Raw genomic sequence first — 27,723 nt, 5'->3', positions numbered from 1 at the left:
GCCACTTGTAGGACGGCGTATATATATATCATGTGTTGTGTGATGATATGTTTTGACTGATGTTTTATGATGAAATGTTTTTAATTACATAAAAATAAATAAGAAATTTATATCCTTTTGTGTTTGAGCCTTGGGTTTACAACTAGACTCCCTCTTGTATAATTGTGTGTGTGGTAGTGGTTGGACAATTGGAGTGAGCACTGTACTTTAATTTAATACATTCTACATTCCAACAGGCAGGTGGGGGACAGAGATAGATTCTTATGTCAACACTAAACATATATAATGACCCTAAAAGAATAAACATATATCACAGATGGAGTCTGAAAGAATTCAAGTGAATTAGTGCCCCCCTCCCCAGCTGAAGAACCTAGTATGATAATATTGTTGGCACCTGATTTTAGGAGTTGGAGAACTGAACCAAGTCGAAGAGATTCCCCTGATGCTGTGCCCACTAATACTTCATGTCCCACTCAGAGCCCGCGTATGCCAGTGGGCGTGTCACTAGCAGAATCCAGGAAGCCATGAGGCCAAGCAGCCTCAGAGTCAGTCTGCCTGAAATCCAGGATAGAGGCTGAAACATCTGTATCATATCCTGAATATCCTAGACTTGCTGTTTGGTAGGATAGGCCCGGACCTGCACTGTGTCTTGAAGAGCTCAGATGAAAGGGAGCGTCTGGGAGGGAGTCAGGTGTGACTTTGGCACATTCATAGAGAACCTCATAGAGTGCAGGAGGTCCACCATAGTCTGCAGGTGGGAGACAACAGTCTGGGGCAAGCCTGCCTGCAACAGCCAGTTGCCGCAGTAGTGAAAGACAGGCACTCCTGATCTCCGCGGATGAGGTGCAACCACCACCATCACACATCCGAGGGGCGCTGGTGAGGCCAAAAGGGAGCACAACAAACAGAAAATTCTTGTGTTCTACAGTGAACTGCAGGAAATGCCTTTGTGCAGACATAATGGGAATGTTAAAGTATGCATCCTGCAAGTCGCATGCCACCATCCAGTCCCCTGGGTCCAGGGCAGACGGGACCCAGGAGTGAGCATTTTGAATTTCTCCTTTTTGAAAGAGGAATTTAGAGGACACAGATCCAGGATAGGATGAAGGCCTCCTTCATTTTTGGGTACCAGAAAGTAGCAGGAATAACAACCACAAACTACTGCTGGCATCGGCACGCTCTCTATGGCTCCCTTGGCCAAGACAGGCGCCACTTCCTGGAAGAGCAAGAATAGATGGTGCCCGGTCAGCCTGTCGTAAGTGGGAGGCATGGGTAGAGGGAAAGTCACGAAGAGGAGGGAGTAGCCCCTTCGGCCAATCTAAAGAACCCAGCGGTCTGAACTTCTGGTGGAGCAGGTAATGGCGTATCCTGCCTCCTACTGGGTGTCCATGATGGTAGGAGAGCAAACTAAAAGGGTTTGTAGACTGTGGCTTTCGTAGGGGGCAGGAAGGGGAACTGGACCAACCTCTGGCTCCCTAGCCCACGGGGTCTGTGGGTACCGCATCCTCAGCCACTCAGAGGTTGGGAAGCTTGCGCACCATGGTGACTTGACAGGTAAAGATGCGGCTGGAATCCCCTTCTGTGTCCACGAAAGGTGAGAACATCGCAGTGGGTTGGCGAGGGGCCATGGAAAGGCATAAGGCCCTGGCCGTAGCTCTAGCCTTGAAGCACTCCAGTGCTGAGTCCACCTTGTCTCCAAAACAACAGGAGCCATCAAAGGACACGTCCTCCGGCAACACTTGGACATACCCAGAAAAGCAAGTTTTCTTCAGCCAGGCATGGCGCCGCAAGACCACTGACGAAGAAGATACTCGAGTCAGTCTTGTCCAGCCCACATCAGATTGTGAACTTTGGTGCATCTCTCCGCCTGCGGTAGTTTGGGAGAGTATGCTCCGGGACAATGGGCAGCACCGATGCAACCGAATCCCATAGCACATGGGATTAACGCCCAAAAGGCACGCAATGTTCACGGATTGCAGAGCCTGTCTGGTGGGAAAGAACATTTTCTTCCACAAGGTGTGAAGCCTCTTGGATTCCCTGTCTGGAGAGGTGGTAGGGAATGTGCCAGGATTTACTCGGAAAGTGGAGGCTTGGACCACCAAGCTATGGGTAGGGTGTCGCGTGAGGAAACCCTGGTCCCCTGGGACAGAGTGGTGGTGGCGGGTAATCATACTGTGCTCAGGAGCTCCTGTGCAGGGTTTGGACCAGGTCCCAAGCAAGACGTCCATGAGGGCTTCATTAAATGGGAGAAGCGGTTCTGAGTAGGTCACGCTCAACTGAAGCACTTCAGTCAAGGCGAACTGTCACTGAGGGTAGGCTAACTGGCGACGAACCAGTAGGGGCTCATCCAGGCTCGGAGGTGCTTGAAAGTGCACCAGCAAGAATAGGCAGGTGCCTGGCCTCACAGAACTCAAGAAGTTGGGCAGGGGTTGCTTCAGCTCCTGGGCACTCTGGGGATGCGCAGAGCTATTCCAGGCGCAGGCTCTACCTCGGAGCTAGACCTTGAATGATGATGCTCCTTCGTCTCATTGGATGACTTCGACGAACAGAGTGAAGTTGCGTACTACGTGCTCTTCTTCTTTTTGTGAGACTTACTGGAAGATGACTGAGTTCGACAAGGATCTAAGACTTTGCAACTGAGCCCTGGAGCTTCCTTTCGACTTGGATCAAGACCATCAGACATTGAGCAGCAAGGAGCTGGAGGGAGTGGTCCCTCAAGGCTTTGGGGCGCATGGAGCTGTAATCCTCACATGTCTTTGCGTCATCGTCGTGCCTGAGATACCAGAAGCAAACAAGATGCGGGTCCGTCAACGACACCTGTCAGTGAAGTCAGCCTTCCTAGCTGACATACCTGTCACATCAGGAGAAAGATTCTCAAAAAAGACTTTGACAAAAGTCAGTCAACAAATGACTGGGGGTAGCTCTCTCCAGTTCTGCGCTGATTGGCGTGGAAAGAAAAGAACCGACGTCAGCACGTTGAGAGGGCAGAAGTATAGACACCATGTGCATCACTTCCGGCACAGACAGTAACATGCAGAGCTCCACAAAGCCACCGACCAGTGTGCATGGATACTGCTCATGAAATGGATCCAGTTTGACACCTGGGGATAATTCTAAGGTAAAGAATCTGTGGTTAGAAGTCACTATCACATATGTGCATCACACTTCCTGTACCCCTATTGTAAAGTTGGGGTTATGAAGAATTTGTTACCTTAGTAGATCAATACCTCCTTGGCGCATACCAGGTACCATACTGTGTCCCTTTCTCTGTTATTTAACAGATTTGCAATGATCGCGCATGGAGTTGCCACTGGAGGAGGTTTTGGGCCAAATGATCTATGGGTGATCTCCACAATGAAAGCATTCAAAAATGTTATCTGCCAACTAGATCTATTAGAAAAGCCTCAACAAATATTTTTACACTGCCCATTGCTATGGATTCAGGAATGCCCAGTATGCGTAGATTATTGCACCTAGATCTCACGTCAAGATCTTCATTCTTAGCGTTGTCATCCAGGAAAGTCTTTTCTATTTTATGGACAGTGTCCTTGGATTCATTGATTCCATTTACAAGGTCTAGGAGTCTTTGTTCAATAGTGTATAGAGTCTAGGGACTTGTTTGTCAATGCCTTCTTTCATGTGGTCAAGGGCATCTTGAGGATGTCAAGCTTGGTGTTTATGGCCTAAAGACTGTTGTGTATCTTCAACTGAATCATTTTTAGGGGAAACAACCTTTATAACAACTCATTCACAACGAAGGGCCTGAACCACGACTCCTTAACAACGACTGAACCTGAATCAGGAGTCTTTTAATCACTAATGCATTTACAACTACCTCTGGCCAGTAGATGGCACTCTTGGATTGTATTTGAAAGATGTATTACTATAGCGCTAAAATGATGGATAGCTGTATTTCATATGGTTTTGTAGAGTGGATGTTTTGTTTTTTAACAGAATAAGTTTAGGAAACCTTTTTCTAAAATAGCGTTTACTATGTGAAAACGTGTTGGAATTGTAAATGCATTAAAGGTAAAGGCATACTCGGCGTTAAAAATGTTTTTTTTAAATGTAAGTATTTTGGTAAGTATTAAAGGTAAGTATTACGTGTAAAAAATATATGTGTATATATATGTATATATAAGGTTGCAAGTGTATTTTTAAGGGTTTAGGGTGAGTATGGGTTTTTGGGGGGCAAGGGTAATATTGGGATTTAAGGTGGGTATGGGTTTTTGAGTGGCAAAGTTATTTTTTACGGTTTGGGTGGGCACGGGTATTTTTAGGGTTTAAGGTGGGTATGGTTTTTGGGTGGGAAAGGTAATTTTAAGATTTAGGGTGGGTGTGGGTTTTTGGGATTGCAAGGGTAATTTTAGGGTTTAGGGTGGACATGGTTTTTGGGTGGCAAGGTTAATTTTAGGATTTAGGGTGGGTATGGGTTTTTGAGATTGCAAGGGTATTTTTAGGGTAGGGATGGGTTTTTGGGTGGAAAGGGATTTTTTAGGGATTCGGTGGGTGTGGGTTTTAGCGTGGCAAGGGTAATTTTAGGGTTTTGGGTGGGTATGGGTTTTTGGGTGGTAAGGGTAATTTTAGGCTGGGTATGGGTTTTTGGGTGATAACTATATTTTTAGGGTTAAGGGTGGGTATGGATTTTGGGTGGCAAGGGTAATTTTAGGGTTTAGGGTTGGTATTGGTTTTTGGGATTGCAAGGGTATTTTTAGGGTTTATGGTGGGTGTGGGTTTTTGGGCGGAAAAGGAATTTGTAGGGTGGGTATAGGTTTTTGGGTGGAAAGGGAATTTTAAAGGTGTGGGGTGGGTGTAGGTTTTTTGGGTGGTAAGGGATTTTATAACACCAATAGTGAGTATAGGTGTGTGTGTGTATATATAGTGTTAATACTTACCAATATTCACTTTACAATGCATATGTCTTTAGCATGCATGCCTTTACCACGAAGTTCAAGTGTTTTACAAGTACATACAAACCCATTACCCATATATATATATATATATATATATATATATATATATATATATATATATATATATATATATATATATATATATATATATAACCTACTGGCGGTCGCCAGTAGGTATATATAGTTAGGATTTTTTCTCTATGGGATTTTTGAAAATTCTATGTCTAATAACTTTGGCGTTTGTGGACGGAATTGGCTGAAATTTTCAGGAAAATGGAACATTTTGTTTCTGAGCAGCCCCTGACAATTTGGGGGGGTTTCATCAAGGGGGGGCCGAGGAAAAAGGGGGGTCCCAAAAAGCGTTTTTCCCATGTTAATTTCCATAGGGCGGTTGGCCTCACTTTTAGCTCGAACGGCTGAATGGATTTGCACGAAACTTGGCAAAATTGTAGGGACTGTTAGCCCGATGTGCCTTTGCTAGGTCTCAATATATGTGCTCCAGTGGATTTTGAGTAATTTAGGTTCAAAAAAAGATATATATCTGGGCGGAGCCTAACCACACATCTGATCTGATTGGCTGTCAGCACTTCATCCAAGAAGTGTTGGCAGCCATCTTGGGACCAATATACATGATAGCACCTCATTAAAAAGCATTGTAGTTAATAGAGGGTTTTAGGACTTTAGTTACATCATAAATCATTTGTTGATGGTACCATACTCGTTTTAGGAATTGTGGTGGGTTCTAAGGTGATTTTACCATGTGAAAAAACCTTCTGCTGTGATATCATGAATATTGTTTGAAAGAAAACTAATATCTCATGATTTTCCCACAGTGGTTTGGAAGGGGATCTATAAGCTAAACTGAAAGCATATTTTCTGTAAATTCACATTATCTTTCTCAGTCATGTGAAAATGAAGTCTGACATTCTCAGTAAAACATGTACATCCAACAAGGACAGAGACTGTCAGTTGATTCCTTTGTGCTCTACTGCAGCCTCCTAAAGTGTTCTAAAGAACAACTAGAGCGCTAACAGTCCTACGTATTACAAAGGTATAGCACACCTGGAGCCATCGTGATGGGAATAAAGTGGTAACTCTTAAAACATTTAATTTAAAAAGGAACAAAATGAGGGGGTATATTATGCAATAGAAGGTATTATTAGTGCTGCAGAAAGAAAAATTAGGGCACATTTTGAGTGACTTTTCAAATCCTCTTCTATTTCATTAAAAAATTCTGACATGCAGTCTGCCAAAATGGCCACCAGAGACAAAAGAGCCCAAATGTAGCCCAAATATCACCCAGATGTAGCCCAAGTATAGCCCAATGACAGAATGTCCCAGAGTGTTCTAAAGAACAACTAGAGCGCTAACAGTCCTACTTATTACAAATGTATGGCACACCTGAAGCCATCTTGATTGGAATAAAGTGGTAACTCTTAAAACATTTAATTTAAAAAGGAACAAAATGAGGGGGTATATTTTGCCATATGAATTATGATTAGTGCTGCAGAAAGAAAAATTAGGGCACATTTTGAGTGACTTCTCAAACCCTCTTCAATTTCATTAAAAAATTCTGACATACAGTCTCCCAAGATGGCCACCAGAGACAAAAGAGCCTAAATGTAGTCCAAATATCACCCAGATGTACCCCAAGTATAGCCCAATGACAGAATGTCCCAGAGTGTTCTAAAGAACAACTAGAGCGCTAACAGTCTTACTTATGACAAAAGTATGGCACACCAGAAGCCATCTTGATTGGAATCAAGTGGTAAGTCTGAAAACACTCAATTTAAAAAGGAACAACATGAGGGGGTTAATTTTGCCATAGAAAGTATGATTAGTGCTTCAGAAAGAAAAATTAGGGATCATTTTGAGTGACTTCTCAAATCCTCTTCTATTTCATTAAAAAAATTCTGACATGCAGACTGAAAGATGCACTTTGAATACCAGCAGCAGACGTCCCTGGTGAGCAGTAGCTTTACTACAGTGATCTAATGTGCAACTAGAGTGCTAACATTCAGAATTTATGGCAAATGTGTGACACATCTGAATGCCTTCTTGATGGAACCAAAGTAAACAAGCATTGAAAATGCAATAGATCTCGCCCTCGTTTAAGTTAAAGCCATTCTGTTTGTAATGAGGTGGCTTTTTAGCTTTGCTTTTATTAGTGTTTTTTCAACTTTCATGTAAATAACATGCATCTGTATGCATATAAGTATATGTATGCATGCATTTATGTTTGTATTTATATAGATATACAGATGATATATGTTTATATATGTATGTATATATATATATTCACTGAAAAAAACATAGGTTATAGACCATATATAGTTAGGAATTAGCATTTACAAAACCTTGAAAATTCACTGAAAAAACCATAGGTTATAGACCATATATAGTTAGGAATTAGCATTTACAAAACCTTGAAAATTCACTGAAAAAACCATAGGTTATAGACCATATATAGTTAGGAATTCGCATTTACAAAACCTTATTTTACTCACACAAAACCATTGAAATTCCATATATAGTTAGTTGCACTAACTATATATCGCGCACCCGCAATCCATTGCTGATGATGTCACATATTACATCATTCATGACATGGTCAGTGACATCACTGATGACATCACTGATGACATCTCAAATGACATCACTGATGACATCACTGATGACAACATCCAGTGACTGTATGTTTCTGTAAAGTTAAAATATGTCTTACATATTGAAGAATGAGTGGATGTATAAGTGTCTGGATGAAGGATTTAGTAGGTGCATGACTGACTGTATGAGTGAGTGATTAAATGTGTCTCACTGAGTGCTACAGACCGATATCTTTAATAAACTCTGTGGCAAAAGTGATAGGAGGTGTAATTTTAAATAGACTGACTAGTTGGGCAGAGGAAAATCATATAATATCGCCAATCCAGTATGGCTTTAGGCCTGGACACTCTACCATTTCCCAATGTCTGAATTTGTACCTCATAGCCGGGAAGTACACCAAGGCACGAAGAGGAACGATCCATATGGCGTTTATGGATCTCTCTTCGGCCTTTGATTGTGTGAACCGTGGGAAACTTTGGTGCGCCATGGAAAAAATGGGCGTCGACAAAAACCTAGTAAACCTGTTAGAGGATATACATTCAGACACTAAAGCGAATGTTAGATATACCCAGGATCTAAAGGTGACCAAAGATTTTGGAGTGTTTCGGGGCGTTCGGCAAGGGTGTATTCTGGCCCCGTTCCTCTTCAATCTATATATTAATGACCTGGAAGAGACCCTCTTAAGCACCAACACAGACTATCCTTACATTGGCCGAAAAGGTCTGCCTGTTTTATTATATGCGGACGACGCAGTCCTTTTATCTAGAACGGCCAATGGACTTCAAATATTATTAGACTCCTTTTACACATTTATGAAAACCAGAGATTTAAGTATTAACAACACCAAATCCTACATAATGAAGATCGGTGAAGGTTTCAAGAAACCAAATCGCCTAAATGTAGAAGGAGTGGAAATACCTGTAACGCACACATTCTCCTATCTCGGGGTCCTCTTCGACAGTCAACTTAAATGGGGACCCGTGATCCAGAAAAAAAAGGGAGACGTTACAAGGGTAAACGCGGCTATACTGGATTTCTCTAAAAAGCTGGGAAATAGTCCAGTTACCGCGCTACTCCAAGTATACAAGGCCAAAAGTGTAACCACAGCTTGTTACGGCAGTGAAATATGGGGATATGTTCCCTTGGACGTACTTCAGATAGTCGAAAACAATTTTTTAAAACAGATTTTAAGGGTTCCAAGGGGTACAGCAAATTTTTCTGTACATGAAGAACTGGGGGTTCCGTATGTTAGTGATAAAATTGCTCTGAATCCCATGTTATGTTGGATGAATAGCTGGTTAAATGATAGTATTCCGTTGACCAAGCTTATTCTAAAAGAAGCCCTTACATGGGATAACAGGATGGAAATTCCCTGGCTCAAATATCTATTGAAATGTTTTTCTGATTTAGGCCGTCCTGAACTCTTTTTACGTCCGGAATCCATTGTTAAATTGGATCTTATCTTAATTAAAAATGCTTTTATTGACTTAAGAGAACAGGAAAGGGAATCATGTGAATTAAAAAAAGAAAGTGTACGCAAGCACATACTAATTAAAAGCACTTTACTTACGGAACCCTACTTGACATGGCAAATGTCTAGTTATGACCGTTTTTTATTAACTAGGTTCAGGTTCAATTTGTTTCACCTTATGTTGGCGGTACCTAGGGGTTCCCATAGAGGTCAAGTGTTGCCAGCTTGCGGCTGCGACGAAAAGTCTCCGCAAGACCTGGCACACTTTCTGTTCTTCTGCCCTTTTTATGAAGTACCAAGGAAGTTATGCTTGAAACCCTGTTTGAAAGAATTGAATTTTCGTCAATATCGTCCAGCACAATATTTTTTACAGCTGCTAAATTGTGATTGCACTTTATTTGTCTGTGGTTTTTTGAAAATGGCGATCAAATTCAGAAACAGTATGGAAGGATAATTATCTCTGATTATAACATCTAAATCTACTGTTAAAAGAAAACTATTTTTAAAGGGTCTCCAATATCTTGATATAGTGATGTATTTTTAACTCTGTGATTTTTATCTGTAATTGATTATGACTTTTTAAGACCGTGTGTATGAAATGTTATTATCTGTAGTGCAAATACTTTTATGGTTGTCAATTCGAACAACCGAATAAAGTTATTTTTGACTTTGACTTTGTCTCACTGAGTGCATGGGTTAGTGACTAAACTGTCTTAATTTGTGCATCATTATGTCTGTTGTTCTGTAAACTGTTGCATGTGTTGATAAGTAGCTATATGAGTAACTATATGGGTTATTGATTGGTTGCCCAAGTATTTGTATGGGAGACTGAGTGTGTGTGTGGGTGGCTGGGAGGTGTATGACTCTGTGCATAGATGTGTGAGCAGTTGATTCACTAGATGTATGGTTTCAAAAGTGCATGTGGAAACAGCTGTATGGGCGGTTGACTGTGTGCATGAGTGTATTGGTGAGTGAATGGATATCTCAGTGCTACATGTCAAAGTAAGTACATATGTAAAACACAGTACATGTGAGAGTTGACATATATAAATAACTGTGCATAAGAGCCAGTGAATGTGTGAGTGGCTGTATGGATCATTGTGAACTTGTATCAGGGATTGTATAAGAGAGTAAATATGTGTTAGTATATGTTTGAATAAGTAAAGTTTGTATAACTGTATAGTTGAGGAAATGGAGGTGTGATTGATTCTTTGCATGACTGACTAGGTGTGTGAGTAACTCCATGGATGAGTGACAGTCTGTGAGTGTCTGTTTACACTGATTGTATCTAAGGTTATATTAGAGTCTGAAGAGGTTCATCGTATTATCACATGAATGATATAATCAGTGATGTGATCAGTAATGTCAAATGAGATGTCATCAGTGATGTCATCAGTGATGTCATTTGAGATGTCATCAGTGATGTCATTTGAGATGTCATCAGTGATGTCATCAGTGATGTCACTGACCATGTCATGAATGATGTAATATGTGACATCATCAGCAGTGGATTGCGGGTGCGCGATATATAGTTAGTGCAACTAACTATATATGGAATTTCAATGGTTTTGTGTGAGTAAAATAAGGTTTTGTAAATGCGAATTCCTAACTATATATGGTCTATAACCTATGGTTTTTTCAGTGAATATATATATATATATATATATATATATATATATATATATATATGGGTTTATACTCACCAGTACAATAGATACATTAATGGGGTAAAGGCAAGCAGAGTAAAGGCATAGTAGTTGTAAAAGATAGTTGTTGTTAAAACTTTAGTGGTTTAGACTAAGTAGTGGTTAAGGAGTAGTTGTTTAGACTGTAGTTGTTCAAGTGGTAGTTGTTCAATCATACAACCCATTTTTAGCTTGTCTTGGTGAGTGTTTGAAAGCACATCAAGGCAGTTATTCGACTGAGCCTCCCTTGATTTCTTACCTGGTTTAGGGTGCAATTTGTTTTCAAAGGTTAACTTAGTTTGCTTTTTGATGGATTTGCGGTTGTTATGAGAGGCTGGCTGTTAACTGCAGTTGCGTGCTGGGTTAGTGCGTCAATTCCTCCTTTTTATCAAAGTTGCTGTTTGTGATAGTGGCTTACACTGAACCGCAAGTCGGCTATAATGACAGAGGCTGGGTATCCAGCATGTGGGGATGTGACGTAGTATATGAATGTACTACCTCAAAAGGTCAACAAGGCCCATGAGTTGGCAGTCTTCCTTGTGCGCTGTATTACAGGACCACAGTGAACAATAAGGGAAGGGTATCTAGAAGATATAATTTTTGAATGATAACAGATCTCGGCACATTTTGGTGGTTGTGGCATCACAATCCAGGGCGGCAGGCAAGATGGCAAGTTGCCGAACAGGCATGGATCAAGTAGGCACCAGTACCACAGCACCCAGTTCACTGATGATTAAGATACAATTGATTTGCAGGTTTCTTCTTAATTCACCTTTCTCGGTTTTTAATTAAGACAATTTGCGCCAGTGTAATGGTAATAGTATTCAATGTAGATTGCGAATATTGCAACATTCAGAAATGTTCAGGTTAACAAACACTGTATCGGCATAAAACTATAGTCCTATAGGCAGCACCCCCCAAGACCACAGTCAGTAGATTAAAATCTGGAAACAGCTTGTAAATTCTGGATTTCTATCAGGACCAGACAATTATGCTGTGGCCTTCCATGGGTTGAATTCCTTTAAGTGCGGATGTGGCTCTGTGGGGCCTGCAGGGCAGTCACATCTATAAGCTTGGCATGATACAGGTTATACCACATGGTAAACTAAATGATGCTTCCTGTTTAACATGGTACCTATAAATGTCTCAACACAAAATAAAGAGGGGGGACCGGGAGCTAATTAGAAATAAGAGGACCAGTACCGGTGCTCCCAAAGAATCACGTGGTAATCACTAGGGGGTAACTGTTCCTAATGAAAAAGGGGCAGCCTGTCCTGGTTGCTGCGCTAAAGATTCTAGGGTGTAGTCTCGTTCTGAGGTTGGATATCGATGAAGGTGGGGGAAATTCTCCTTTTAAAAAAAGTGCCCTCACACACCCAAGCGGGTGTCATGCTTCATCATTGATTCAGAAAAGGGGGTGGTGATGAACAGAGTGTCTGAATTAAGCAGACCACTCTTACCCAGTCCAAAGATCAGGGCTTGATCCATCACCGTTATTTAGCTCACTGCACCATCCCAGCTCAGAACCTGGCTGTATGCAAATCAGTCTGTCCCTGGCCCAGTGCATCATGGGAACAGGGCAGACTAAACTACCAAGCCAATTCTTCACCAGAAAGGAGACAAGCTTCCGGGGACCGGTTTCTGGCATTTCAGCCGTCGTCGGCCCGGCTTGCTTGAATCCTGATGGTGCAGTGAGAAGAGACTCATGTCTGAGTATACCCTGCCGCACCTATAGTGGCCAAAAACGATTCAGAAAAGGGGGTGGTGATGAACAGAGTGTCTGAATTAAGCAGACCACTCTTACCCAGTCCAAAGATCAGGGCTTGATCCATCACCGTTATTTAGCTCACTGTACCATCCCAGCTCAGAACCTGGCTATATGCAAATCAGTCTGTCCCTGGCCCAGTGCATCATGGGAACAGGGCAGACTAAACTACCAAGCCAATTCTTCACCAGAAAGGAGACAAGCTTCCGGGGACCGGTTTCTGGCATTTCAGCCGTCGTCGGCCCGGCTTGCTTGAATCCTGATGGTGCAGTGAGCAAGGGACTCATGTCTGAGTATACCCTGCCACACCTATAGTGGCCAAAAACGATTCAGAAAAGGGGGTGGTGATGAACAGAGTGTCTGAATTAAGCAGACCACTCTTACCCAGTCCAAAGATCAGGGCTTGATCCATCACCGTTATTTAGCTCACTGCACAGTCCCAGTTCAGAACCTGGCTATATGCAAATCAGTCTGTCCCTGGCCCAGTGCATCATGGGAACAGGGCAGACTAAACTACCAAGCCAATTCTTCACCAGAAAGGAGACAAGCTTCCGGGGACCGGTTTCTGGCATTTCAGCCGTCGTCGGCCCGGCTTGCTTGAATCCTGATGGTGCAGTGAGCAAGGGACTCATGTCTGAGTATACCCTGCCACACCTATAGTGGCCAAAAACGATTCAGAAAAGGGGGTGGTGATGAACAGTGTGTCTGAATTAAGCAGACCACTCTTACCCAGTCCAAAGATCAGGGCTTGATCCATCACCGTTATTTAGCTCACTGCACCATCCCATCTCAGAACCTGGCTATATGCAAATCAGTCTGTCCCTGGCCCAGTGCATCATGGGAACAGGGCAGACTAAACTACCAAGCCAATTCTTCACCAGAAAGGAGACAAGCTTCCGGGGACCGGTTTCTGGCATTTCAGCCGTTGTCGGCCCGGCTTGCTTGAATCCTGATGGTGCAGTGAGCAAGGGCTTGGTAGTTTGGTTTGCCCTGTTCCTGTAGGGACCAATGCTTGGCGCGAAACATGTCGACCTAAATCTCACTTTCACTCACACTCACGGATAAGAGACCAGCAGGATTATACCCACTCCTCTAATACATTTGTTTTACAGAGGTGAGTGGGCCCTCAGAATTGTGGTGGGCACTGCTGTTTTATAGCACCCAAAACGGTTCTTTGTGTTTTGGCTTTTCAGACATTAATTCACCATTAGCTGTCGGCAGAAGTTTACAATTTCGAATGTGCTTAATTGTATAACCTGACCCGTTTCTAAGCTGGCATTTTAATAAATCACTTTTTTGACATGTATGTTATTGCATACAAGCAGAGGCACACCAGTGATATTTATCTCAGGGGCCCACATTTGTCCCCTTTTGAGTTTTACTGCATATAGGGGCCTTATTTGTCCTCTTTTCAGTTTTACTGCATATAACTGTGCCTGCTCAAAAAGTGGATATTCCCAGAACAGAGCAACACGTGTGCTTCTAGGCAAGAAAGACAACAGCTGTGGAGGAGTAAACAGAGACAGCGCCACTTGCATTCCACTTTATAACAAAGTCAACTACTGTCTGGCATCTCACTGAATGAAACACTAAGCTCCCCTGTTAGAATGAACTCTGTAGTGCACACTCTCCATCTCAATCCAGTCACTTTATAGCAGTGCTCTCAAATCACAGGGTGAGAAGCTCGGCCCCAGGGCCTGCACAGAGTAACATCAAAACCTATGCTGGCACACTAAGCACTCCCTAAAGCTCAGCTTCTGCATGCACCCTCAAACCCCATTGTTTCCCAATTACAGGAAGGAGTGGGCCCAGCAAGGTATGATGACCCCTTCCCACCCTGTGATAATCTGTGAAAGGGTGGGATAGCTGAGACTGCAGTTCTCGATTGACGTCAAGCTCTTGTGCTGCAGGGTTTCAAGCAGAAGCGCCAGGGACAAACTTCACAACTCAATTTTCAGGCTGTGGAGCTCAGCACACCAGGATATGGCCCTGCTGGGCTGGTGACATCACAGGCCTCAAGGCTGAGTGAACGCCAGTCCGGCAGATGCATTTCCATTAAAAACGAAGATTGCTGCACATGCGCATGCGCATGCACATATAACAAAGCCCTGGTAGAAGCCAGCATCCGAAATGGCCGCATAGCCGCTCTGCTCCGTGAGCCCTCTCTCCCTGCACGCCCATCCTGCTGTTCGTTCTGAACTACAAAGGTATATTTGGATAATAGAAGGAGAGTGTTCACTTACCACCTGCTCCTGAGACTCCTGCGTGCTGTGAATCTCGAGAATTTCCCACCCATTGCTCGGCGGCCCGTGCGGTGACGAAGCCGGGGTGTCGATTGCAGCGGGCAGCCGGCCACGACTGCAACAACAGCGGCCGCCTCTGGTGGTGAGGTGTCGGTCGGAGGGTGCCGTTGTCTTGGAGTGCCGCTGAAGGCAGCATCGCCCCGGTCCCTTGTCGAAGAGCCCTGGGGGCCTGAGAGGCATACTGGAGTCGAGGGGGGGTGTGTGGCTCCTGGCCCCCCTCTTCGGACTCCGCGCACGGACATAACCAAGGATCGCCTCCGAGACAGGCGGGCAGCCCCCAGGGAGTGGTAGGGTCTTTTGTTTAGCCTTTTGGTGACTCTCCCTGGGGAACCCGCCTCATAACTTTGTGTTCCGGGCGTACATTTAGCGGCGCCCTGTGCTGGGGCCGGTCCCTACATTGAGGTGCGGAGGGACGGGGCCGAACTGACGAAGATGGCGGCTGACACCCCCCATCACGGACCATGTCCCGATCGGACGGCTGCCGTAGGCACGGAGATGGGATGCTGGCGGCGCACAATGGAGCCCACACCCAAAGATGTTTTGGCCGCCCTAACGGATCTACGCGACTCCCTGATTTGCAATGCCTGTGACCTGGATCGAAAAATGGCCATCATTGCTGTTTCACCGCCCTGTAAGGACGTAGTCCGATTTCAATGGAGTGCCTCTGTGCCCGTGTCTACTTCCTTGGGGAGGACTCTGGACCCGCCTGGGTTTTGGGAACTGCCGAGAGACCTGGTTGCTTCGTCCTCCCTGGACAGTGCGGATGTACACGTGAGTGCTTCTTTGGGACACATGCCCAACTTGAGCTTAGGGACACGCTGCTGTTCTTCTTTTCGGGCCGCCCCAACAACACCGCGGCATTTGCCGGACAGTGAGATTTCCTCTCCATGGATGGTATTACTGTGCTTGGACTTTGTGGCACCCGCGGGCTTGGTATTGCCGCCCTTGGACCTCAGCTGCACACGTCTGGATGGACTCGAGCTGCTGAACCCTTTTTTGGTATTACTCGGGCCTGATTCGCTCGGATCCTCCAGATCCTCCAAAAAGTACTGTATATCGATTGACAAGGGATCATTGGGTGGTTGCGTTGCTAGACGAGGCCAGGGGTGATGCATTTTAGGTTTCGGTGGCCCTCACGTTAACTGACGGTGCTTTGGGTGTGTTTGTATTGGGATTGTATTATTGATGTACTTGGTATTTGACATTCTCCGTGATACTCCATTTTGCTTTTGGACTTTCCCCACGTGTAGGGGTGATGGGCGGGGCCGGGCGGCGACTTTGAGGGCTCTCCTCCATCTATGCTTCTTGTCTTTTCTCTTTTTCTTTTCTAAATTTCGGGTTCCATTAGGGCGACAGGCACGCGGCTGGGGGGGTAGGCCTTGGCCTTCCGCGGGTGTGCAGGGTGGGGGTAGGGGGGCGGGGTTTGTCCGTTCTTTGTTTCCATGGCCCTTTAGTCTTTGTCTTTTTCTATAGTGTCGTCTTCATTCGTGGTTCCTGTAACGTGTATTGCTTTGAGGGGTGGGGTTGGGGTTTGCTCTCCACCGGATTTGTGCCAACGTCTCTCCTGATTTGTGTGCCTTAACCCCACTACTTCGTCTGTATTTATATTAATTGTGGATATCCTGATTTGCGCGCTGTGTTGTAGGACCACGTGTGCTTGTATGGCACTTTTTCAGTTCCCTATATTAAAAATGAACCTCTGTAATCCTGACTTCGGACCTGACCGTATGCCCACGTGTTGTCTCCTGATATACATATCGTTCCGGCTTTTGAACTGCTCTGATTCTCCGTATTGATTGCTATACTTTTACCCTGTTTCGCGGCCGGCCGAGAAGGTTGTAGGCCCGTACCTGTACTTGATTGCAAGACGAATAAAGGTTAAAAAAAAAAAAAAACAAAGCCCTGGTAAATAACAAGGACCCCCTGATTGTGGATCAATTTCCTGGTTCAGGGCAAGCAATATAATGACAAGTAACAACCCCAGGCAAAAGAATTCCTTTCCTTGTATATTTTTTAATGTGATTAAAAAGCAAATAAAGCAACAAACACACATGGCTGCCTGATGATTACAGTCACTTTGTGTTCCCTGTGAATACTGTTGGGCTTTGTTATATGTAATGACAAGTAACAACCCCAGGCAAACCAAAATTCCAAAGTGCAATGAAGACCAGCAAATTAAAAATGACACTTTACTAAAAAACGATTTTTATAAAAAATCATCAGAGTTTTTAATAATTTTCTTAAATTACACAAAAAATGCATATATTTTCTAAAAAACCATATACATAATATTTAAAACAGACATGAACATAAAATTTAACAAGCATTTGCAATGCAATAGGTCTCGCATTAGGAAAGTTTGAGCTATTGGTATTGTAAATGACAAATTTGTTATTTATGTGTTGGTTTTGAAAATAGCGAAATGAATAGCTTTGTCATTTACAATGCCAATAGTTATAACTTTTGCAAATGTGACACCTATAGCATTTGTAATGCAATATGTGTTGTATTTACCTGACTTAGATGTATTGATATTACAATTAACAATGGCTTTTAATTTTTTAAAATAATTAATACTTAAATAAAAGTTTTTGTAATTTATAATGGCAATAGCTTAAACTTTTGTAAATAACTTTCGTGAAGATTATGTTCAGTGTATTTTATTGTGACAAATCCAAGAACAGAAGTGAAATATTAACATATTTTTGTGAGATTTGTAATAAATCTTGAAACATTGAGAGAACATATTTGAACCAGTTGTTGTTGTTGAATGGTTGCACAGATTGATGCTGTGGTGGTGCTGAGTGATGCTATGGCGTTCAGTGATGCTGTGGTAGCTCATCAGAGTGTTTAATTATTTTCTTAAAACAAATTACACAAAAAATGCATATATTTTCTAAAAAACCCTATACATAATAATTAAAACAGACATGAACATAAAATTTAAAAATGATGGTAAGGGTGAAGTAGTGACAGTTTCTTCAACGCGTTTCGACACCAAGTGTCTTCGTCAGGAAAGTACCATCATATAATGAATCTAAAATTAAAATTAGAATAGACAGTCTTTAATACAGATTTCTACAGACTTTTATACCTAAGTACATTATTAATTGCCGGGACATACATAGTCATAGTTCTAATTTTTTAAAAACATAACAGTTTTTCAATTCACATTAGGGAGTACCCTGGAGTGGGCTTCGAGGAAACAGAATTCAAGACAGAGCGTGTAAGTAAAGAGATAGCGCATATAGGCCAAGAACTAGATACCCAAGATGAAGGTGACTAAGACTGAATCTTGCCAATTATTAGATGATAACATTTTGTAAATTCAAAAACTTATGTTTTTAAAAATTAGAACTATGACTATGTATGTACCGGCAATTAATAATGTACTTAGGTAGAAAAGTCTGTAAAAATCTGTAATAAAGACCATTGCAGATTACATCGAGTGCATGTGCTCATGAACGCGCTTTTTATTACCATTTCCTCCCGAGCTGCCTGCCTCAGAGAGCTTCACTTCAAAGGCATCCAGTCCCCCGCCCCCTGCTTCACACTCTTCACGGCCGCCAGGCTGTGTCTCGCATTTCTCCTCCCCCCCTAATTATTTACCCCTGCTGTTGCTGCCCACGGCCTCCCCACAGCAATGCCAAGAGTTTGTTTCCCTTTTTCGTTTGTTGCTCTGCCAAGTTGCTCCGGCTTGCGTCACATGGCTGCATGCCCCCCAGAGTGTATGGCTCACGAACTCCTCCGCTAGTTGCAGGTTTTTTCACAGCGCCCTTTTCTTGTTAGAAGCATTACTACATAGGAATGAGACACTGCTGCTTACACACACACTTTTTGCATGGCAGTCCGAACAGGCATGTACGCACATCACTCACACTACATGTGCCGCCCCGGCGCTCCCCTCCGCAGCCTCCTGCTTGCCCCCGCAGTCTCCCACGCTCCCCTCTGCAGGTCTCCGTTCACTGATTGTGCATTCAGCTCTGACAGCCTCTAGCAGGAAGGAGGGATTTCTGATCAGACAGTGAGGTAACCTCTCCCCTCCTCCCACATTTCCTCCCCGATTCCTCTTTTTCCCTTCACTCTCTCTATTCCCTCACACCCTTCTGTCTGAGCTCCTCTACCCCTCGTACCAAGTGATGCATTTCCTCATTCACCCTTCTCTCTCTCTCTCTCTCTCTCCCGCCTTCGGCTCTCCCTATCTCGCCATGACCACCTCTCCCCGTTTTCTGCCTCTTTCTCCTCTACCTATCTCTATCATTATTCCTTCCAGTTTCTCCTACCCCCGTTTACGTTGCACTTCTTACCTCCTGCACGCTTCCCCTCACCATCTTGACTCGCTGCCCCCTCGCGTCTATCCTTCTTGTTCTCCATCTCTTTACCCCTGTATGCCCATCCAACTGCCCCCCCCCCCCCCTTGTGTCTCCCTGTCCCGTGTCTGCAGCATGTCAGCCATGGAATTAATTAGGAACTCAGTCTCCTCTCACACCACAGCTTAGTGATGGCTTGATGTAAAGGTGCAGACCTCACAGTCTTATAAATGTAAAGAGATTTTGCCAAAGACTGAAATTATCCCCTATCCCCTTCTTACACCCCAAGGGATAGGCAGATAGGGGTGAAATCTTGACAGCCAAGGTCTCTAAAGCACAAACTCCATGCTAACCCACACCCTGAGTCAATGCCATAAATTAGCTCACCTTCTCTCCCCCACATGCCACCACACGAAGTGGTAGATGCAGTGCTTAATTTGTAAAAGAAAAAAAAAACGACCGAAATAGGCACAAAAACGAGACCAAGTTAAAGTAAAAGGCCATGGTCTCGCTTGTGGGACCTTATAAGTATTTTTGTTGTTGTTGTACAATCTTACCAACGTCTGCCTAACACAAATCACACAATGGAATCTATATGTAGTACGGGACACCATTGCCTTAAGTCCTGGCAAAGCTTGGCGGAGCTATAATGATGCAATATGCGACAGCTAAATGGTGCAAAATGTATAGTTTTAATGTACTCAGCTAACCAGCGGCCGTTCGCCTGTGGGTTTCCCTCAACTGTTAGTGAAATGGAACATCCAGTATTCTCAGTGCCTTTTTTTATATAGAACAATCGCTGTTGCTATTCTCGCTAATTTTGCTATTTTATTTGACGCAATAGCCCCAGGTTTCACACATGGACACATCTTGATAGACTAGCATGCCCCTTTAAATGTCACCAATGTAGGTAATGCTAATTTCTAAGGATTAAAGAGGCTGCGCTGTTACCATCTAAGTAGCAAAGTGCTCGACATTATTATTAATACGCAGCGCTACTCCGTGTGACACTCTTCGAAAATGAAAGCACATCCAAAGCTACGCGCAAAGAGATTGACAGGTCTGGATTTGTGTCACTGTCTGCCACCAACTCCCTTCTTATTCTGCATAAATGCGATTTGAAGCTCAGCAATGACACAAAGGGGTTGATCCTTGTGCTTGGCATGGAAAGTAACTTGGATAGCATATTTATTGGGCCACAAACTGGAATTATGTTTAAATAATTAGGCAGCGCTATACATTTATGTGTGAGGTAAATGGGTATGGCATATACGGAGCTAACTAACGAACAGTGCCCGCTTATTAAATTGCTAGCCATGGTTTATTATAGACCCGCACTGTAATATGTTAGATTTCTACCCGTGTGAGTGTGTGTTTTTGCACTTTCTCTTAATTTAATTACAACCGCAGGTATGAGCGCGCTTTTTATTAGCATTAGTTACATTCTACAAGAACACATTTGTTTTAGTATACATGGGGAAATTTTTTGTTTAGTATGTGTGATTTTAATGGATGTGGCCATAACATATATAGGTGTTTTTTGGTTCGAGATTAACCCTGGTATGACTTCCGCTAACTCCCTTATCACTTAATAAAAATGTGATTCAGACCTCGGCAATGCAATTGAGGAACTGATTCTGCTGTCTAGAAAACGCGGGCTTTACAGGTGTTCTTAAAGTCGTGTGCTTCATATGTACAAAAAAAAAATAACTTCAAAGTAGACCCATGGCTTTGTGTTCGTGTTCCCAGAGCCGCATCTCATTACTTCACATGGAGCCCCGAGACAGTTGTTAGTCATGTGTCCCTGAGCGCTCTTAAACGCTCAGAATGTATTTAAGTAGAAAACTGGGGAAATAAAAATGCGCAAATTAAACTCAGTCGCGTAAAAATGTAAATAAGCGGGCTCTATATATTTACTACTGGAATAAACATACAAGTTAGCGAGCCACATATATATATATTTGCATCTGTAATAAAAAATGTACAAAAGCGAGCTCCACTTTTTTTTACCAATGTGACAAATATGTTTCTCTTTCCCAACGCGGAACTCTAAAGACTCCTTCATTTATTCCTTTTGTAACCCTTTCCAAGCTGTTCTCTTCGTCTGGTACCTTGCAGAGTCAGTATTCTTTATTTTTGAGGAAGGCCAATACCAACGCTAAACTTAGCAACTGCACTGCCCTTTAAATATTAGGTTGAAAGTGCGATATTAGGCTGAAAGCAATTCAGCCCTCACTCTATCTATCTATCTCCCTCTATCTATCTATCGCCCTCACTCTATCGCCCTCTATCTATCTATCTATCTATCTATCTATCTATCTATCTATCTATCTATCTATCTATCTATCTATCTATCGCCCTCTATCAATCTATTGCCCTCTATCTATCGCCGTCTATCTATCTATCTATCTATTGCCCTCACTCACTCTATCTATCGCACTCACTATCTATCGCACTCACTCTAGCTATCTATCACACTCACTATCTATCACACTCACTCTACCTATCTATCGCACTCACTCTATCTATCACCATCACTATATCTATCTATATATCGATCGCCCTCACTCTATCTATCGCCCTCACTCTATCTATTGCACTCACTCTATCTATCGCCATCACTCTATCTATATATCGATCACCCTCACTCTATCTATTGCCCTCACTTTATCTATCTATCTATCGCCCTCACTATCACACTCACTCTATCACACTCACTCTATCTGTCGCCATCACTCTATCTATCTATATATCGATCCCCCTCACTCTATCTATCTCTCTATCACCCTCACTCACTCTATCGCCCTCACTCTCTCTATCTATCTACCTATCGCCCTCACTCTATCGCCCTCACTCTATCGCCCTCACTCTATCTATCAATTGCCCTCACCCTATCTATCTATCGCTCTCACTCTATCTATCTATCGCCCTCACTCTATCGCCCTCACTCTATCTATCGCCCTCACTCTATCTATCGCACCACCACAGCATCACTCAGCACCACCACAGCATTACTCAGGGGCACCACAACATCACTCAGGGGCACCACAACATCACTATGCGCTACCACAGCATCACTGAATGCCATAGCATCACTCAGCACCACCACAGCATCAATCTGTGCAACCATTCAACAACAACTGGTTCAAATATGTTCTCTCAATGTTTCAAGCTTTATTACAAATCTCACAAAAATATGTTAATATTTCACTTCTGTTCTTGGATTTGTCACAATAAAATACACTGAACATAATCTTCACAAAAGTTAATTACAAAGGTTTAAGCTATTGCCATTATAAATTACAAAAACTTTTATTTAAGTATTAATTATTTAAAAAAATTAAAAGCCATTGTTAATTGTAATATCAATACATCTAAGTCAGGTAAATACAACACATATTGCATTACAAATGCTATAGGTGTCACATTTGCAAAAGTTATAACTATTGGCATTGTAAATGACAAAGCTATTCATTTTGCTATTTTCAAAACCAACACATAAATAACAAATTTTTCATTTACAATACCAATAGCTCAAACTTTCCTAATGCGAGACCTATTGCATTGCAAATGCTTGTTAAATTTTATGTTCATGTCTGTTTTAATAATTATGTATATGGTTTTTTAGAAAATATATGCATTTTTTGTGTAATTTGTATTAAGAAAATTATTAAAAACTCTGATGATTTTTTATAAAAATCGTTTTTTAGTAAAGTGTCATTTTTAATTTGCTGGTTTTCATTGCACTTTGGAATTTTGGTTTGCCTGGGGTTGTTACTTGTCATTACATATAACAAAGCCCAACAGTATTCACAGGGAACACAAAGTGACTGTAATCATCAGGCAGCCATGTGTGTTTGTTGCTTTATTTGCTTTTTAATCACATTAAAAAATATACAAGGAAAGGAATTCTAACTTTGTTGGAAAAAATTAAGGGGTGCGGAGCACTAACACCCATAAAAGGGAACCACCCCTGGGAGATAACCTGGCTACCCCAACTTCTGGTTCTGGATAGTTCTTCCTGTCTCCTGCCAAGGGTCCAAGAAGAAGAATAGTGTCAGGTTTCTTTCTGTGCTGGAAGCAGCCCTTTAAAATGCAAGTTGGGCAGGGAACAGCTCAGCCCCCAGCAAACCAGGCAGTATGGTCCATCCTGCCTACATCCAGTCCCCTTTGTTTCACTGTTTGGCAGGCATACAAAAACTCCAACAGCGGAGCCATTCTCAGTTCTGTGACCCCGGACACTGGAAGAGGCACAAACATGGTTAATGCAAGAAAATGACAACTTTCTAAAAGTGGCATTTTCAGAATTGTAACTTAAAATCAGACTTTACCATTAAAGAGGATTTAAAATCCCAATTCATTTGAGTTTAAGCATGGCAATTCTACCTGTTCCCAGTCAAAAGTTTGCACTTACTAAATGTAATAAGGCAACCCAATTTTATCCTATGGGAGAGTCACACACCTTTCAGTAGTGAAAACGACTTAAGGAGTTTTTCACTACTAGGACATGAAAAAGTTAAAAACACAAGTCCTAGTTTTTCAATACACCCCCCCCCCCGCCCTATGGGTGTTTTATGGCCTACCTTAGGGATGACATGTATGCATTAAAAGGAAGGTTTAGGCTTGCCAACATTTTTACTTTTCCAGGTTGCATTGGCAGTTTAAAAGTACAGCACAGGCGGCCATGGCAGATCTGAGACATTTTGAAGTGCTACTTAAGTGGGTGGCACAGTGCTGCCGGTTCATTAGTTGCATTTAATTTACAGGTCCTGGATACATGTAGTATCATATACTAGGGACTTATAAGTAAATTAAATATGCTAATAAGGTGTAAGCCAGGTGTCCCATGTTTTGAAGAGAGAGAGGGAGCAAGCACGTAACACTGGTTATCAGTGTTAAAGTGCACAAAGTCCTAATGCCAACAAAAACTAATTAAAAAAACCGGAGGGGTGAAGACAAAACATATAGGGGTGACCTGGAAAAGTGCAACACTTCTTGTTGTGCCTGTAATCATTTCTCCTTTCCCAATAGATTGGCTGAGTCATTGGATGCACCATCATTTTTCAGAAGCATGTCTTACATTATTGCTGATATAATGCTGCTGCAAATTTCAACCATTAAGGTCCATCTCTTCCAAGTAATCTGATTAGATTTTGCATTTGTTATATGATATCTGGATTGTTAAATTAGAACACACACAGGACAAATAAATAACTTTCAAAATTGCTAAGGGTCCAGAATGATGGTAACATCAGCACTAACGTCCCCCCTTCAATGTTTCCCAATAAAAGAAAAAATCACCAAATCTGTCTATTAAGTTAAACTTTACTTGGCTAATTACCTGGCTACCTGCCAAGCTTTCAATTTATTATCATGCACCTAGAAGTCTTAGTTAGCTAATCACAATATTGCCATTCTGACAATCAGATACAGGAAATTAACTTTTTAAAACCTTGCTTTTCGCAATTAGATGAAGTGCCTTAGAAAAGATACATCGGGGCACTCATACTGTAACACCTCTCACTCACTCCTTCCTATAACTAATGGTAGCTACTTCGCAAAATCTTTTTCTGACTGTTGACAAAATGGTATACACAACAACACTCAACAGCCTTACCTTAAATACGTGAAATGCTTCAAACTGTATGTTAGGGCTTTTATCTCTGAGCAGATTCATCATAAGCTTCAGGTTTTCTGGTTTGCTGATGTACTTTGTCATAACAGAAAAGTTATGCCTGTCCAGAATCAACTCACCAAGCAGCTGAGGGGCAAGATAAAAGAGGTCAAATTACCAGAGGAAGTCGATTATTTTAAATACCTTTACAGCCTCCTTTTCTCTAAGAAATAGCAACACATGGTGGAACTGAATCCATGAGCACTCAAGATTTTATGCCTACTATTCCTTATCACACTCACTTTAGTTTCTTCAGAGTGCCACTCCAAAAAACTATTTCACCGTCACTTTTCAACTGTGGAATTAGGTGCATCTAGCAGTGAAGAGGCTATGAAGTCATTCGTGGATAGCACAGGTCCTCTCTCAAAGCTGTAGTGTGCACTTTGTCTCTTTCTAAGCAATATAGTATCCGCAAACAAATGAGGGTTGTTCAGTTACAATTGTATTTATTTTATTTTGAAAGTTTTATAGAGTGCAAACAAGATCCTTGCGGATATCAGAGCTCTTTACAATGATAAAGCTGATTATACATAATGAATAACATGACACATTATTAATGCAGTAATGTGGGGGAAAGAACAAGTATGGGATAAATATAAGAATACACACGAAAAGTCGTAGAGTACCGAAGCATGGGATCATAGTACAAAAACACAGAAAAGTCGTCGAAGAACAAAACAGGCTCTTCTTGGTTGGAAAAGGTTCAGGGCAGGGTAGAGTGGTCAAGTAAATTTTGCCATGAGAATCGCTTTTCCTTCCTTTTTGAAAGATAGGGTAGAAGAATTCAGTCTGGTTTCAGGGGGAAGAGTATTCTAAATCCTAGGCGCCATCCCAGAGAAGGATCGTTTATATTATTTTTTTTTATTGAATCTTTGAGGTTTCAGTAGTAGGTTATCTGCACCCCGAGAGGACCTTGAGCCACCAGAGATTGTCAATTTCTGTGAGTGTATTTGTGGTGTAAGGCCTTATGTGTCATGCAAGCTATTTTTAGAATCAATAATTTTTATTGCGCAGCACAACAACTCAGAACACAGCTCAGCTGCCTACATCCGCTGGCCGGCAGAGCGCAGTCCAGAAGCAATAGACCCAGCGTTCCGGCCGACACCCCGGAGGGCGACCCCGCGAGGGAAGATGTTATGCCATAATAAGCAGCCAATGCAAGTACAAAGCTACCGCTTTTGAGTACAAAAAAGGAACAAAGACAAAAGAAACTCCCCTTCCCCCCACCCCCAAACCACCCGCCCTCCTCCGCATCAGTCTCTCCTTCCTCTTCATACTCTCTACCACCCCTAGGCCCCTCCTCAGCGCCTCTAAAACCACCTTAGCAGGTCCCCAAGGCTCCAGCGGAATAAGTTGAAAGATTTGTAAGTACTTTGGGCAGGTGACCTCCCTCAAGTCCCTAGATAGAAGATGCAGGAATGGGCCCCACAGTTCCGCATATTCCGCTCCCTTTCCATCCATAGCTAAAAGATGCCACAGTCTTCTAATCCAGTCCCTCGGGTCAGGTGTGTCTGGGGAACCCTATCACGCAAGAATGACCAGGCGCGCTGCAAGCATGGCTAGTGCAATTTGTCTACACCCCAGCGAGCGCAAAGGAAACGATTTGACATGTGGAAGCCCTAAAAGTGCATGCTCAGGAGCGCAAGGGAATGTGATCTGAAAAGCCTCGTCTAAATCATCAAGGATCATCTTCCAATATCGCTCTAGCTTCGGCCAGTGCCACAGAAGATGCATCAAAGTGCCAGGGGAGCCACACCCCCTCCAACAGAGGTCCGAGTTCGTCCCATCCCAAGCTTTGATATGAGCTGGGGTATAATACCAATAAGCAACCACCTTGTAGGCGGACTCAGTACCTGATACGTTGGCAGTGGTGTGGTGAGCACGATAGAAGACCTGCTACCATTCCTTACGCGACAGAGGGCGCCCCAGCTCCGTCTCCGAGCGAACCTGCGCTTTCATACGTGGAGCTTTGGGACGTGACATAATCATTGCATACAGGTCAGATATAAGCTTGCGATCGTCCTTCTTGCAGACTATCCATTTTTCAATAGCCGTCATAGGACGGGACATAGATGCAACATGAGAAGGCTGAGTAATCCAATGCGCCACTTGCGAGTAAGGAAAGGCATCGGACTCCGAGAGAGAGAAGTAGTCCCTACAAAGCCGGGGGAACGGGATTAGGCCATCAAGGTCAAAGAGGGAGCCCAATCTCTTACAACCCTCTTCCCTCCAGCACTGGAAGGTCGGGGACGCACATCCCGGGGGGAAATCCGGGTTATCCACAATAGGCGTCATAGGGGACGGGAAAGTAGTCCAACCCTTGCGCCGTGCCAATTGATCCAAAGCCTTCAGTGTTGGTGACGTCACCGGTGAGGAGTAAAGACCCCAAGCCCTGTGCTTATGGGGAAGCCACAATTTGCGCCAAATATTACACCCTGCTACCGTTTGATCCATGAAATTCCAATGCTTACTGGACCGAGGTCTATTCCACTCAAGGGCAAACCTCAAGCATGCCGCCTGAAAATATGCCTTCAGCAAGGGGAAACCCATCCCACCGCTGGACTTAAGAGCCGTGACGAGTGATAAGGCAAACCGTGGCTTCTGATTGCTCCATATAAACTTATTAATGAGCCCCTGCAGCTTCCGCAGGGCACCCGGTGGAGGGGTCAATGGGAGCATCTGAAAAAGATACAGGATACGGGGGAGCACTGTCATTTTAATTGCCGCTAGCCTACCATACCAGGACAAACTAAGACGGGTCCAATCTGACAGTGATTTGGCCGTCTGATCCACCAGCAGCTTGTAATTAAGAGAAGCCGTTTTTGCTATAGATGGGGTAAGACGGATTCCCAGGTACATAATATCGGAATGTATCCACAGATAAACAATGTCCTGTTGTAGATCCTGGTTCACAGAAAGTGAGCAACCCAGTTACACCCTTGAGGGCTTGGGTAGTTAAGTGAAAGGGTAGAGAGGCCTTCAAGGGATTTGATTC

General features: G+C 43.1%; 1 protein-coding gene across 2 annotated transcripts in view; it reads right to left on the bottom strand.

Annotated features, from left to right (window-relative positions):
- The window catches only part of CAB39L (calcium binding protein 39 like), a 902,920-nt gene that overhangs the window by 32,184 nt on the left and 843,013 nt on the right, over positions 1 to 27,723 (bottom strand). For both annotated transcript variants that reach the window (XM_086934975.1, XM_086934976.1), the window contains one exon: positions 24,672 to 24,815. In XM_086934975.1, the coding sequence (XP_086791101.1) occupies positions 24,672 to 24,815 (144 nt within the window). The remainder of the gene's footprint in view (positions 1 to 24,671; positions 24,816 to 27,723) is intronic.

Source organism: Lissotriton vulgaris, chromosome 8 (assembly GCF_964263255.1).
Source record: "Lissotriton vulgaris chromosome 8, aLisVul1.2, whole genome shotgun sequence".
Classification (NCBI taxonomy): Eukaryota; Metazoa; Chordata; class Amphibia; order Caudata; family Salamandridae; genus Lissotriton; species Lissotriton vulgaris.
This window is presented reverse-complemented; position numbering and strand designations above follow the sequence as displayed.